We start from the raw sequence: 14,666 nt of genomic DNA, 5'->3' as shown, positions 1-14,666 counted from the left end.
AGAGAAGATCTAGAAAAAAAATATATAATCTAGTTTAATCGGTCAAAATCTGCTACAATAGAAAGAAGATCTACAATATAAAATCTACAATCTAGCACAACAAGACGAAATTTGTTACGACTGATAGATGATCTACAATATAAAATCTATAACTCAACATGATTGGGCGAAATCTATTAAGAAAGAAAATCTACAATATAAAATCTACAACTCAACATGACTAGACAAATTCTATTACGACAGAGAAAAAATCTACAACCTAGTACGGTTGGGCAAAATCTACATTGATTGAACGGGTCTAGCTTAGCTAGATTTCAACCTTAGAGATAAACTAAGGTTGACCATCGAATAAATGGGTCTAGCTCGGCAACCTTAGAAGAGATAAACATTCTTAGAGATAAACAACCTAAGAGATAAAATAAGGTCGAGCATCGATTGAACGGGTCCTAGATTCTAGTCTTAAAGATGAACTAAGGCTGACCATCGACTAAATGGGTCCTAAATTCCAGTCTTAGAGATAAACTAAGGTTGAACATCGACTGAACGGGTGTAGCTCGACTACATTTCAGTCTTAAAGATAAACTAAGATTGATCATTGATTGATCAGGTTTAGCTTGCCTAGATTCCAATCTTAGAGATGAACTAAGGTTGACCATCAACTGAATGGTGTTGAACAAGATGCTTTGATGACTCCAAATCCAAGTGAAAAGCTTGAACACCTTGTTATTGGGTGTGTGTTGTTTAGTTGTTTGAAACTTGTTAATTAATTCCTTAAGATGATCCAAGTTCAATTGAATTTTTACCTTTCTGAAAAGATGGGTTTTCTAAAAGGTTGTGAAATTTCAACATGTTGAAATGTCGAATCAATCGATTGTTCGATACTTAGTGGTTTTTAAAATGGTTTGGAAAAGCTTAGCTTTGTTTTTGCTTTACGGTCAAACAAAGTCAACTTGTTGTTTCGATAAATCAACTAGTTTTTTTTTTTTGTGAAAACCTTAACAAAATTTTGTTAAGTGGTTTAACCTGTTTTAAATTATTCCAATTGCTTTTGGTTTTTGATTTAACTGCTTTGACTACTTAATTGAGGTTATATAAAGGTTGTTTTACGCTTTTTTGCATTAACTAAGAAATAAAGTTTATCAAAAACAGTTTTCAAGATTTTAAAAGCTTTGGATCATCTCAAGTGTGTGGAATAGGATTGAATTTTGTATTCTTCTGAACTTAAGCTTTGTATACCAGGTGTATTTTATTCTCTTCTTCATTGAACATTGTATTTCTGTGTGTTCTTGTGTAAGGCAGTTTTAAAATGTGTTTCTGAAAACTATGTTGTTTGCCATAGCGTGGTATGTGTTCTTGAAGGGTTCAAGATCATCACTCTTGGTGTGTGTTTTGTAATCTATGATTGATTACGTGGTGAATTCTTAGTGGTTAGCTGAAGACTAGATGTAGCTCTTGGTTAAGAGTGAACCATTACACTCAAACTGTTTTAACATTGTTTTTCAATTCTGATGGTATAAACAACTGATTGTGTCGTGAAAACAACTGGTTGATTTTCAAGAATCAAACTTAAAACATTTTTTTATTGGTTGAATAGAATTTTCAATTGATTTATTCTGCAAAGCTTTTTATGCTACCTTCAATCTTTGTGAAAATCTTTCAAAAACAATTCATCTCTCTCTTGTTTAGGCTTCTAATTCTAACAAATGGGTCTAGCTCGACTCGATTCTAGTTGTAGAAATAAACTAAGGTTGATTGTTAGTTGAACGGGTCTAACTCTACTAGATTCCAACCTTAGAAATAAACGGCTGACCACCAACTGAGTAAATCGATTAAAACTCGACCATGGAATGAACAAAACAATGAACATTAAACAATTGAATGATTAAAATGAACTAAATCAAAAGTTAATGTGTCAAGGTATTTAATATTTTTCTATACTGATATTTTTAATCTTCAAATTTGAATAATTTCAGACATCTATAAGGAGCTTAACGCTTTTTTATTGTTGTATCTACCAAAATCTAATATTTGGTACATGACCATAGATAAATTAGGTACAACATACATAATAATTTATTTCTTTTCTCTTTTTGCCGGATAAACCTCTTTGTCTCATCTACTCGACTTGAGATTTAGAGAGTTATGTATCGCTAATTGGTTTGATCCCTTGTTTGTTCGACTTGAAGTTGGAACTTGTGTACCGATAATTAGTTTGATCTTCTATTAATAGAGTCTATTAATTATTAAAAGAGAAATTTAATTAAATTATCCAATTTTAATAAGAATAAAAGGATATTTATTAGTGATACTTGAAATTATTAAAAAGATATAAAATTTTAAATATTAAATAATATTAATTAAAATTCAAATAATAGAAGACAACTAATTAGAACCTATAAAATATATTTTTTCATTATGAGCAAATGGACTCAATAATTATATGTTTTGGTTTGAGGTTATTTTAACTTTGAATCAAAACAAGAATAATAAAAATAATTTTTTTTATTACAATCTATATATATATATATATATATAATTATACCAAATGTTAGGCAATTCATAATTTAATATAGAAAATGTATTTTGTTAATTTGACTCTTAATAATTATTTTTTTTTAAAAAGTAAATAACAATAAAATATCAAATTATTTTTATTTTAATATATTTTAAAATATACATTTCTCTGTTTTGATTTATATAAAATATGTATTAAATAATTTAATATATAATTTATATGATAAAAAAATTCAATTTAATGTTGAATATTTTAAAAATATGATGCAATCAAAGATTACAATGATATTATATATGTGTGTATATTACTCCTTACGCATAAATTAAGCAAAAAAAATACCTTATTTTATTTTTCTTAAAATAAAATAATACTTTATTTCACTTTCTTTTGTTTTCCTTTTCTTTTTTGTTGTGTATTGGTAAAATTAATTGACAAACTAATTTAATCATAACAAATTATAAATTTAGTCAGAAAATAGCTGGAATTTTATAAACATGCTTATTGTTTATATGTCAGTTAAAATAACTCGAAAGTTATTAGCTTGGTTTAAGTTAGAAAGACATTGATTTATATACATTGGGTGTAGAAATCTAAGGAGGTAACAAGGGAAAACACATAATTTATATACTTAATGAAGTAATGTGATTAGCAAAAAAACAGGAAAAATTTAGAAGTTTCAACTGAATATTTACATTGTTGGAATATCCACAAAATCAAGTATTTCTTACAAATGCATATATATAAAAATAATGTAGATGTAAAATGTTTTTTATATTTATAAGAAACCCTAAATTAAAACAAACAATGTGACAATTTATACCAGTGTATTATTCCTAATTCAATAACTTAACACTAGATGCTAATTTAACAAAATTAATGGTTGAATTAAAAATAAAAACTCTTACCATTTAAATCATATTGTAAAAAATTTCTTTGAATAAAAACCATTTGTACACATCATTTGATTAGCACGTATAAAAAGCTTTTAAAATAACAACTCGATAATAATCTAATTATATTATTGTTATAGAAATTTTACAATATTTAGTTGTTGCAATCGAAGTGGAAAACATGAGACATCACAGAATGCTAAATTTTACATCTATATGGAAATTTCTTGTACAAAAATTACAAATACGTGGGAATATAACAGATTATATTCGAGCATAAAAGATAAAAATAATAAAACGATAGGCTCCATGATACAAACAAACTAGCTGTCTCATTCATCCATAAATTGATAGACATGGTTTCTTTTGTATTTATTTAGTCGTATCAAAGGATTTTTTTACCCATAGTTTCATAAGAAAATCCATTAATATAGCATATTCATGGTGCTTTCGATTTATAACCACACTACAGTTCAACTAGTTGTTCCTACATTACATACTTCTATTTAAGATAAGTTTATTGAGTTTTTCATAAATATCTTAGAAGGCATATCAATAACGATGCTGTGAAGTGAAACACAAACCATTAAGATAATCCAAGTAGCTATCACATTCTCAGTCTTCTGACAACAGAATTCAGACATTAGAGCCTTGGCACCATATGACCGAAGCTAATTACAGTTGCACAATACATGCCAAATGTCATCAAACAACAGAATTCCGTGGCTCAACAACAGACTAAAGCTAAACAGTTATCACAAGCACACAACCAGTATAGATAATATTAAAATTAAAAACCTTTATTTGAGCCCAAAAAAAAACTCTAATCAGGTTCATACTAAAATTATCAATATTTATACAACACAGTAAATTGACTAGGCCCTCCATGTTAGATTTGCTCAAAATGCAATTGTAATTTGATATTATCCAGTTAAAATACTATGTGCACCTAGGGAGCTCAATAAAGTAGGATTGTAGCCAGGAGGGAGACTAAATTTGCATGTGAACATCGACTCTGAACATTCAAACCCCATAACAGTAATATGGGATAAAGATAGGACATTATGACCAGCATAAAACCTGAGCGAACCAGCTCACCTCTTGCCACGAGGACCAGGTCCGGATCTGGGACCAGGAAACCGAGAAAACTGAAGCCGCAAGTGGCTAGACTCAGGATTGAGTTCATCAACTTTATAACCTGTGTCATCAAACCACGATGTCAGCAAACACTGAAATTTGGGTACATAACTATTTGAAAAAATCATTAGTTCAAATCCTACAATACTGGGTTAGTAAGATCATAAGGAACACTGCATTAGATTGAAGACATAACTTAAACTTAGATCAAGTTTGTAGTATATTTATTTACCATTAAATTCTCCTTTCAAGTAATAAGCAACTTCCACAAATTGTATGGAAGAATTTTTTAATAGCTCAACATGTCACCATTTACTTGGAGAACTTGATGACAATGACGTAAGAAACGTCATCTAAATTGTGTCCATAGTTTCCTGACCACAGGAACAGCTGACTATGTTATAGCAGCAGAACTTAGGGACTTCGTGCATACGTGGCATAAAAAAATGATAACTTCATTTTAAAAATAGACACACGTGATGGGTGATCACAATTCCAAAGTGATGATAACAACGATATGACAACTAATAGAATAGTTATCTTTGTATGTGTTCATTTATGTACTTTGGGAATGAAAGAGGATAACAGATAGGAACATGGAAGTTGGAACTCATTTATAACGTGTTCACTACTTCAGTTCTGTGAAGTAACCCAGTTTGAATAAACTATTACGTCACATGTAACTTTCACAAAGATATTCAGTCTAAGAGTGATTTATCACTTTCCCAATTTAAATCCTTTTAGTTCAATACAATATTCAGTAATATCATAATTAGATAGCACATCATACCCAACACTTGTTCCTTTGGAATTTTACTGATAAATTTAGTGCAGCTTTATAATATTTTACCCCATTACAATTAAAAAAAATTATAACAAAACATCTGGGGTATTTGGTTACGTTTTCAAATGTGACTTTTTTTGCGTTTTGTACGCAATTTTCAGAATCTAATGGTTATAGTTTCCAAATTCTAAATGTGATTTCTCCATTTTCAATGAGTTTCCAAACACACTGATACAAAATTCAGGAACATAATAGCCACATATTGGTTTAGAAGAAAAAACCCAAGGTAATTCTACAATTTTCACAACTTTATCAAGTCACCTTATGAGATGTTTTCCTATGAGACTTGCACAATCAAACATGAAATTAATTTCATTTTTATCTCAGCAGGTAACAAGCAATTACCTTGCAATGCACTCAGAGCAGTTGCTGCACAAGCCGGATTTGCAAAATCCACAAAACAAAGGATTAGAGGATCTCCTCCACGCTGCAAGAAGCATGCATTTCAGCATAAAGGTATGAATCTTCTATCCAATGAGCAGAACAACATACCAAAATAATAGATGAGAACCAGACAACTGTTACGAGCAGTACACTTACATGTTTGGACTCTTTGCTTACAAGTCTTACTTCTCTATATCCAACAAAAGGGCGAAAAATATCTAAAAATGGCATTAAGGAATTTGAAAAGCTAAAATAAAAAAAATAAAAAAAAAGATGACAAGACAGTCGACAGTATGATAATCCAATTAATAAACATTATAGGAAAAAAATAAAGGATACGAGCCACTTCCCTTCTCGTGCTGTCAGATGGGAGACCTTCAACATATAAAGTACTAGATGCATCTGGTGGGAGAGGTACAGTCTCTGGTCCAGGCATGGAGGCTGTGTCTACTGGTAACTGACCACCATAATTGACATTCCGTCCATTTCGTGCAAGATCATGACCACCACCAGGATGCCCCATAACAGAAGGATCAGATAGCGAATGACCTGGCAATCCACCAACACTCCTTGCCAATCCAACACCACCAATTGCACTCGCTTCCCCAGAATTAAACGAAGTAAGCTGCTTTTATTAACCAAAAAAAAGTTTTCAGCAAACAAGCTATGAAAGCACATCCTCAAATATGTAAAAAAAAAAAACAGGTTAAGATACCCCTGCATTTTGAAGGTAGCGATCATAAGCAGATCCAAGTGTTTTAGTGTCCTTTAGCATTCGGTGACCAGTATGATCATCATTCCTAGCAATATAATTATGCATCTCATTACCTCCCGAAGTCAGACCAGAAGGTGACATATCTGCAATGTATCAGAATCTAGCCTTAACTCTAGTAAAAAATATAGAACCTAAATACACTGAATCAAAAGAAGTTTTGGTCATTTGCATCATTGTATACCATAGCCATCCTCCAATGCTAACCACAGACAATATATCTAGTAGCAAATATGCCAGATGCTGGCAAAACACAGATAACTAAACAGCACATGCTCCATATTGTTTAGTGCTCACAATATTACAAAGAGCAGAGGACACACACAAACATGCTTGTTGTCACCTATCAAACTACCAGTAGTCAGATCCTTACACACCAAATAGCATAAAAAGTCAACCATTGTTACTTGACTAGTTGTATTAGGTTAACTACTCAAATTGTAGTTACTGGAGATTGTAAACAGGCTCATACTTTCCCAGCTCTAAGCAATTAACCGGTAAGCACTCTCAACCATGTGTATCTCTAGTCTTCTTCCTTGCAACAGAAGTCAATTCATTTGGTTAATATTTTCTTTAATTGTCTATCTATCTCTATAGCTCTCACTACTGACTTTTGTTGTGTTATAGAAAGATTTTCTTGGATCTATTTCCACTCCATGGCATCACCACTTAATCTTTCCGTTTTTCAGATCCACCAGCATCTCTCAGTGAATCTTCTACTCAACCCACTCCTGCTCATATCACATCCTCACCCAATTTCAACAAAACTTGATGACAAAAAATTCCTACTTTGGAAACAGTAAGCAACTAGGTGTTGTTATGATTAGAAAAATACCATAAAATTTAGAAAAAGTGGGCTTTCTGACATTTTGTGCCTACTTCACAAGTAACCAGAGTTTTCTTGCAGTAAGAGTGGAAGGATCAAATGCACTATTCTGTGCCTACTTCACAAGAAGAATCTCTTCTGATCCTAAAGTCATTGGATGCAAACTTTCCTTGGACATTTGAAAGTAAGTTATGTTTATTTGCATGTGTGCTAAGCTGTCTCAACTCAGATCTGAATTCAAACAAGAAAATAAGCAATCAATTTCAGAGCATCTGCATTGATCAAATCCATCATTAATTCCTTGATCTCTCTATCAGAGATCCACTTTCATCTCTGAATCACACTGACATCATCCTTGATGGACTTCTAATACTTTTGTTACCTCAATAAACAGCATAACTGATCCCTACAGTGTACAACATTGAAGATAGCATCTTGTACAAGAAGCACAAATTGATAAGCATTAGCAATGTACTCTTTCAAATCAAGTTTTCTAAAAGAGAGTGCTGCAGTTTCAAGCATTCAGCACTATGCAGGCCTCATTCACCATCACTTGGATATGGTGGTCAGTAGAGTTTTATTTACTCAGCTCTATGGGTTTCTCTTACAGTTTCCAAGGTTAATTTTTTAGGCGCAGCTATAGTTGATTAGATTGTGTCAAAGGTCATGAAGGTCAGGCGGGTTGTCAATGCTTGATTTCTTGTCACGTCAATTTGGTTGTAAATTGTTCAAACAACTTATTTAGTTCTGAATCCAGCACAAGCCTATTTACTTTCACCCATCCACTACATACTACTCTGCACTAAAAAAACAACCATTGGGATACACCCAAGCTTTGGCTCAAAACAATAGTACAATTCACCTTGTTTTGGGTTTCCATGATGCAACCACTTTTGGGAGCACTTCAACTCCTGTTTATACCAAGTGACAAATCCCCCATTATAATGCCATTCCAACCCATTCAACTCCAAGCATTTCCTAAAAAGGGTACACACTTCAACCTTTACTCAAACTAGAAAGGTTTTCCATTCAAATGTAGTTTGCATACTCAAGTCACTCACCATCTAACTATAGGATCTGCGGAATTTATTCAAAACTAGTCTTATCAAGCCTAGATAAGACTTCAATACACAATGGACAAATAAGGGACAACTATGCTTACTTTGACTTCCATCCTTCCATCTCATTTCTTTTGTCCAGTTCTAAAAGTTTTCTTGGTTCAAATGGGCTCCCACAATTTCACATCATTTGGTTAGCTAAGGGTTAACTTATTTCCTCCTATACTACAAGAGAACACATTAAGACAGACAAAACAAGATTTTGCCCTTTTACTTAAGTCTCATTACCAATGTTGTCAAACTTGTAAATCGTAACTCGACCAGTAAGAGTTACTAACAGATGAAAAATAACATTCAATACATAACCCAACTGAAAACAGGTTCATAATTCAAAAAATGTTCATATATAAAACAACTAATAAGTTCACAAATGTTTAATACAATTAAACTATCCAAGGAAATCATCGTCAATGTTGTCAAGATCGACGATCTTACGATCTTTTTAGAAGAAAACGGGCTAGATCAGAGGTGGGATCGGAATCTATTCGGATCGAAGCGATCCGATGATCCATGGGTCGGATCAGACGATCTTTGGGCCTCCACAATCCATGACACGACCCAAAAAAATACTTAAAACCCAATAAAACCTAGAAACCCTAACTTGAAAACCCAAACCTAAGTTTATAACATATGCCTCAGTTGGCCGCCGCTCACACTGTTTTTCGCCGCTCGCGCAATTCGCTGCCTCCGCCATTGGGCATGCTGCTCGCGCCACTGCGCATGCTACTCGCGCCACTACGCATGCTGCTCGCACCACCACGCAATTCGGTACCTCCGCCATTGCCTCCACTCTGCCACTACTCCACTACATTTGGGTGATAATTTATAGTGGCAAGTGGAAGAACTAATCCTGAATGGAAGCATTGTGTGTCTGTTGATGGAAAAGCAAGGGACGTACGATGTAAATATTGTGAGAAAGTATTGACAAGAGGGGTTTACAAATTAAAGCACCATTAAGCAGGGACTTCAAAGGATGTGGGAGCATGTATATCAGTGCCGGAAGATGTTAAAAAATCAATGTTGGATTTGGTTACTCTGCAGCAAAATTTGTTAAGGAAATCAATCTCTAGAGAAGAGAGTAATGAGGGTTATTCAAAAAGTGCTAGAAAAAGATCAAGTGAAGAGATTGAGGACTCATCAAATAATTTCAAGAGAAGAGGAACTCAAAGTACTATTAATGCCATTTTCAAGAAGAATGACAGAGAGGATGCATGTCAAGAGATTGCTCAATTTTTCTACAATAATGTTATTCCTTTTAATGTAGCAAAGAGTGAGGAATTTAAGAGGATGCTTGAATTAGTTGGTAGACATGGTCCCGGATTAAAGTCACTATCATATCATGAAATATTTGAAGCAAGAGGTTGAGAAGACAAATCTGATTCTAGAACAACATAAGTTTTTTGCAAAAAAACTGGATGTAGAATAATGACAGATGAATGGACTGATAGGAAGAGGAAGACTATACTTAATTTTTTGGTAAATAGTCCAATGGAAACTGTCTTTTTGAAGTCTATTGATGCATCTGATATATGCAAGACAACTAAAAAAATCTTCAAAATGATGAATGATATTGTTGAAGAGGTTGGGGAAGAAAATAACATCCAAGTTGTAACAAATAATGCAGCAAATTATAAAGCAGCAGGGGAGTTGTCAATGCAAAAGAGGAAAAAGTTGTATTGGACCCCTTGTGCAATTCATTGCATTGATCTAATGTTGGAAGATTTTGAAAAGAAAATATATCTTCATCACAACACAATCACCAATGGTAAGAAAATTACAACCTACATTTATTCAAGAACTAGTATTCTCTCATTGTTGCACAAATATAGTGAAGGAAAAGATTTGATAAGACCAGTCAATACTCGTTTTGCCACCTCTTATCTGACTTTAGGATGCTTGAATGAGAATAAATGATCACTTATTAAGATGTTCACATCCTCAGAGTGGCAATCTAGTAAATTTGTAAAAACTAAAAATGGAGGGTTGGAGGAAAATTTGATATTGGACAAGGAATTTTGGAAAAAACATTTTAAATTGCTTTAGGGGTGCTCTTCAATTTTGGAAAAACATTTTAAATTGATTAAGGTAAATAGCCTTCAGCATACAATGATCTATGCAGTTGGTTGTCCCATCTTTGATCAATGATTTCCCAAAGGGGAATGTAACTAAGATAAAGTAAATAAATTAATCTAGAAAACAAAGTCTATATTTCTAAAAAAAATAGAAATCAAATATAAGTGAAAGGTAATTAGTTATTTACCTATAACTAACTCTATTGAAAAGACTGTCACTTCTCTTTAGCAAGGTCCATCTCTTCATAAATAAATCCCATGGCTGGTTTTTCATCCGAATCCACCATGCGCAACACCTTAATTAGGAGAAGAGCACTCCACATGCAATTCAAAATATTTGTCCAAAATCTCTTGTCCAATATCAAATTTTCCACAAGCCTTCAATTAGATTGTCACTACTTAATATAAACATCCTAATTAGTAATCTTTTATTCTCATTCAAGCATCCCAAATTTAGATAAGAACTAGTAAAACAAGTATTAGATGGTCTTATCAAATCTATCCCTTTAGTATGTTTGTGCAACAAGCAAATAAGTCCAATTCTTGAATAGATGTAAGCTGTGATTTTCTTACCATTGACTATTTTCTCAAAATCTCCCAATATTAAATCAATGCAATGTGTTGCGCAAGGTGTCCAATACAGCTTTTGTCTCTTTTGCATTAACATATCTCCACCTGTCTTGTAATTTGTTGCATTATCAATTACAATTTGGATGACATTCTCTTCCCCAACCTCCTCAACATCATTCATCTTCTTCAAAACAATTTAGTTGTCTTGCATATGTCAGAAGCATCAATCGACTTCAAAAAGACAAACTCCTTTGGACTATTTACTAGAAAATTAACTATGGTCATTTCCCTCCTATCAGTCCATCCATCTGCCATTATTGTGCAACCATTTTTTCCCAAAATAATTTACGTTTTTCCAGTATTAGACAGGTCTTTTCAACCTGTTGCTTCAAATATTTCACTCTAATTTCAAGGTAAGACGGTGGCCTAAGTTCAGGACCATGTTTGGCAAACAACTCAAGCATCTTATTGAACTCTTCACTCTTTCCTACATCATATGGAATAGCATTGTTGTAGAAAAATAAAGCAATTTCTTGTCATGAATCTTCCCTCTCACTTATCTTGAAGATGGAATTGATAGCAGTTTGAGTTCCTTTTCTCTTGTAAAATACTTGATGACTCACCCCTACAGTCTTCTTGAGTTGGTCTTTTTCAAAAAAATTCAAAATCACCACACTAGGGTTTAGGGTTTAGGGACTATCCCACTCTTCTCTAGACATAGATTTCTTCATCAAATTTTGTTGCAGCATAGAAACAATACCCAACATTAATTTTTTAACCTCTTCGAGAACGGCAATACATGCTTTAACGTCCTTTGAAGTCCCTACAAGATGATGCTTTAATCTATAAATACCTCATGTTAAGACCTTCTCACAATTTTTACCTTTCTTGATTTTTCATCAATAGAAACACAGTGATTCCATGCAGAATGTGTTCTTACACTTCCTTTTTTCGCATTGTCACCGCTTAAAGGCATTATAAAAGGCACCAAGAATAGAAGAGAAGAAGCATTGTGTGATAGATTAAAAAAGCCAAACGAAGAGTAGGACAACAAGTAGGCACAGCGATCGGCAAGCGACGACGACAGCGGTGGCCAACGGCGAGCAAGACGACAACAATGGTGAGCGGCAACAAGTACGAGGTGGGTTTCGTTTCTAGGTTTCCTATCTTCTTTCGATTGGGGATTTTTCACTCTTGTTAGGGGATTTCCACTCTTGTTTGGGATTTCTCACTCTCGTAACAAAGAACACACATTTTGGGTCATTTGGGCCTTAAATTTTGTCATTGGGCCTTAAATGGAGAAAAGCAAGGTCCATTTATTTGGCCAAAAATGACCACGAATGAGTCACAATCCAGAATTGACAAGCTTTGGTGATCCTCTGATTGGCACTTTGATCCCAATCTGCCGACAGAGTAAACTCACGATTTTGACAACATTGTTGATTACAATTTAAAATTTCCAATTGTGTTTATTGGCAATATACTTAATAAAAAATAAAAAAAGCTAAAGGTTTCAAAATGAAACAGCAATCACTCTTTACTCATAATGGTCACTAATGAGTTAACAGTACAAAGACCAAAAAGCCAAAAACCAATAGTGGAAGTAAGGATCCTTCAGAGATGAAGGTGCACAAGGAAACAGAGGCGTCTTCCTATCGTGCATTATGGCATGTTGTATTAAATTCTTCAAAAAAGAAGAGTGAAACATGTATATTTCACCATGTCTAGCATGTGTGCTACTACTATAAATAAAACATGTACAATGGGCTGAGTTGCATAGCAATGCTCTTTAGGTGATCTTATGAGTTTATGAGAATGGAAAAAGGAAATAATTACAGGTTCCAACAGAAAGAGGTTTTGGTTATAGAGAAAAAGAAAACACAAGCCAGTACAATTGCATGCACAACGGATGATCACGTCTCAATCTTCACATTCTTGTATATGAATCTCCATATGCATGACATATTGATATATACATTAGCAAATGAAACATCCCAATACTAACAATAAACATCATACTCTTGTAGGATAAATACTCCATAGTACATAACACATCTTCTCTGAATAGATTGTCTTTTACTACAAAATAATCTTCAAAATTTAATTCCTTCTAAGCTTCTTATTTGTTACATTAACATATACATGTATTACAGCTCAAGTTGAACAATGGCCTCATTTCATGATGATGATGATAATGATGATGATGTTGATGGAACCATAGCAAGATGCACTGTGCAAATGTGAAGGCAAAGCATACTTAAGATGTTATGTTTGAACAAGCAAACAAAATGTGTGACTAAAAAACAAGAAAATTGTAAACAAGGACCAACATAATATCAAAATTCAAACAAAAGAACACTTGAAAACTCAAACAAAGACATGAACAGAGCATTCACATCAGCCAACAGAATTTTCAAACACCAAACACCAGAGACAGAAATCACAAAGATGGATTAGATGTTCAAGATTGAGAACACAGTAAAAAGGGGAAACTGAACTTTGGAAGGGAAGGCCAAATTGGCTGGAAAAGTCGAGTATGGATAAACTACCAAGACAGGAAATTATAACAAAATAACACTCACACATCCGACAAATTTACATGTATCCCATCAATGCTCCTTTCCCTCCAGTTTGCTATCCTATGTTGAAAGGGTTTGAAAATGACCAGAAACACCAAAAATCATACGATCCTGATTATTACCATAAGGCTTCCAAGCACATGGTATCAAGAGAATTTTCATAGATATAAGCAGGATGCAGTAATCAGCACAGCAAATGGTATGAAAGTAATTTAATCCAGTAATATATTTATCTATGATCATTTTAAAGACTAACTGGATGGATACTATCACAAGTCACTGCTGTTCCACCTACTTGAAAACCACAGCTCAGAGATGTACAGAAGGACATTCCTCCCTTACACAAATTGAGCCCCACCAGAATTTAATCACTAAAAACTCAAAATCATAAAAACACTTCTTCCAGGGTATTATACCTCAAAGCCCTGCAACACATCAATATTCTAAGTCTATCCAACTAATTTAGATTATACACACTCAAACTTAATAATATCATCACTTCCTTTGCCATGGCCTCAAAAGTCAAATTAGAAAGATTTAAAAACAACATATACCATCAGAACAAATCATATATCATTGGAAATCATTGCGAAAATAACTAAGAAAGCTGACTCCAAACCCTAAATTTGAAATTGTAAATAGTAAAGAGAAGGAGAGAAAAGAGAGAACCATATTCAGTACGCGGTCGCTTAAGCAATGCCGAAGAAGGCAGAAGTGGTTGTTGCTGCTGCCGATTCCAGGAGCCGTCTGTCATGTCGAGAGAGAATATGGAATTCGCAGATCTGATGAGCAATGGTTATGGTTAAGACTCTGGCAGTGGAGATTGATGGAGATCCAATCACAAACCCTAATTTGCACAACACCAAACCCTAAGTCTTTGCACTTCTCTGTTCAAAAGAGACAAAATAAAAATTATCATACCTGTGTTTTTTGTAAAGAGATTGGTCGTGGGGTAGGGT

At 33.6% G+C, this 14,666-nt stretch overlaps 1 protein-coding gene across 2 annotated transcripts; it reads right to left on the bottom strand.

Annotated features, from left to right (window-relative positions):
• Positions 1–4,184: 4,184 nt before the first annotated feature.
• Positions 4,185–14,657, bottom strand: LOC137827943 (RNA-binding protein 2). Of its 2 annotated transcripts, none has more exons than XM_068634323.2 (6): positions 14,377–14,657; positions 6,486–6,628; positions 6,110–6,398; positions 5,927–5,988; positions 5,732–5,813; positions 4,185–4,603 (listed from the first exon to the last, which is right to left on the bottom strand). In XM_068634323.2, exons 1-6 carry the CDS (start codon positions 14,459–14,461, stop codon positions 4,500–4,502), a joined length of 765 nt encoding a protein of 254 aa, XP_068490424.1. In that variant the 5' UTR covers positions 14,462–14,657; the 3' UTR covers positions 4,185–4,499. The 2 variants fall into 2 exon arrangements, with proteins under 2 accessions (XP_068490424.1, XP_068490425.1); XM_068634324.2 differs by having other exon boundaries at positions 6,110–6,395.
• Positions 14,658–14,666: the final 9 nt, after the last annotated feature.

Source organism: Phaseolus vulgaris, chromosome 7, assembly GCF_051622355.1.
Source record: "Phaseolus vulgaris cultivar YP4 chromosome 7, ASM5162235v1, whole genome shotgun sequence".
Classification (NCBI taxonomy): Eukaryota; Viridiplantae; Streptophyta; class Magnoliopsida; order Fabales; family Fabaceae; genus Phaseolus; species Phaseolus vulgaris.
Note: the sequence above shows the minus strand (reverse complement) of the source record. Positions and strands in the feature narration are given on the sequence as shown.

Coding starts and splice junctions, on each gene's coding strand:
- LOC137827943 (XM_068634323.2), bottom strand. CDS start 14,461: ATGACAGACGGCTCCTGGAATCGGCAGCAGCAACAACCACTTCTGCCT. Junction 6,399..6,485: donor GCTACCTTCAAAATGCAGGG/GTATCTTAACCT, acceptor GGTTAATAAAAG/CAGCTTACTTCGTTTAATTC. Junction 4,604..5,731: donor TGCTCTGAGTGCATTGCAAG/GTAATTGCTTGT, acceptor TTGATGACACAG/GTTATAAAGTTGATGAACTC.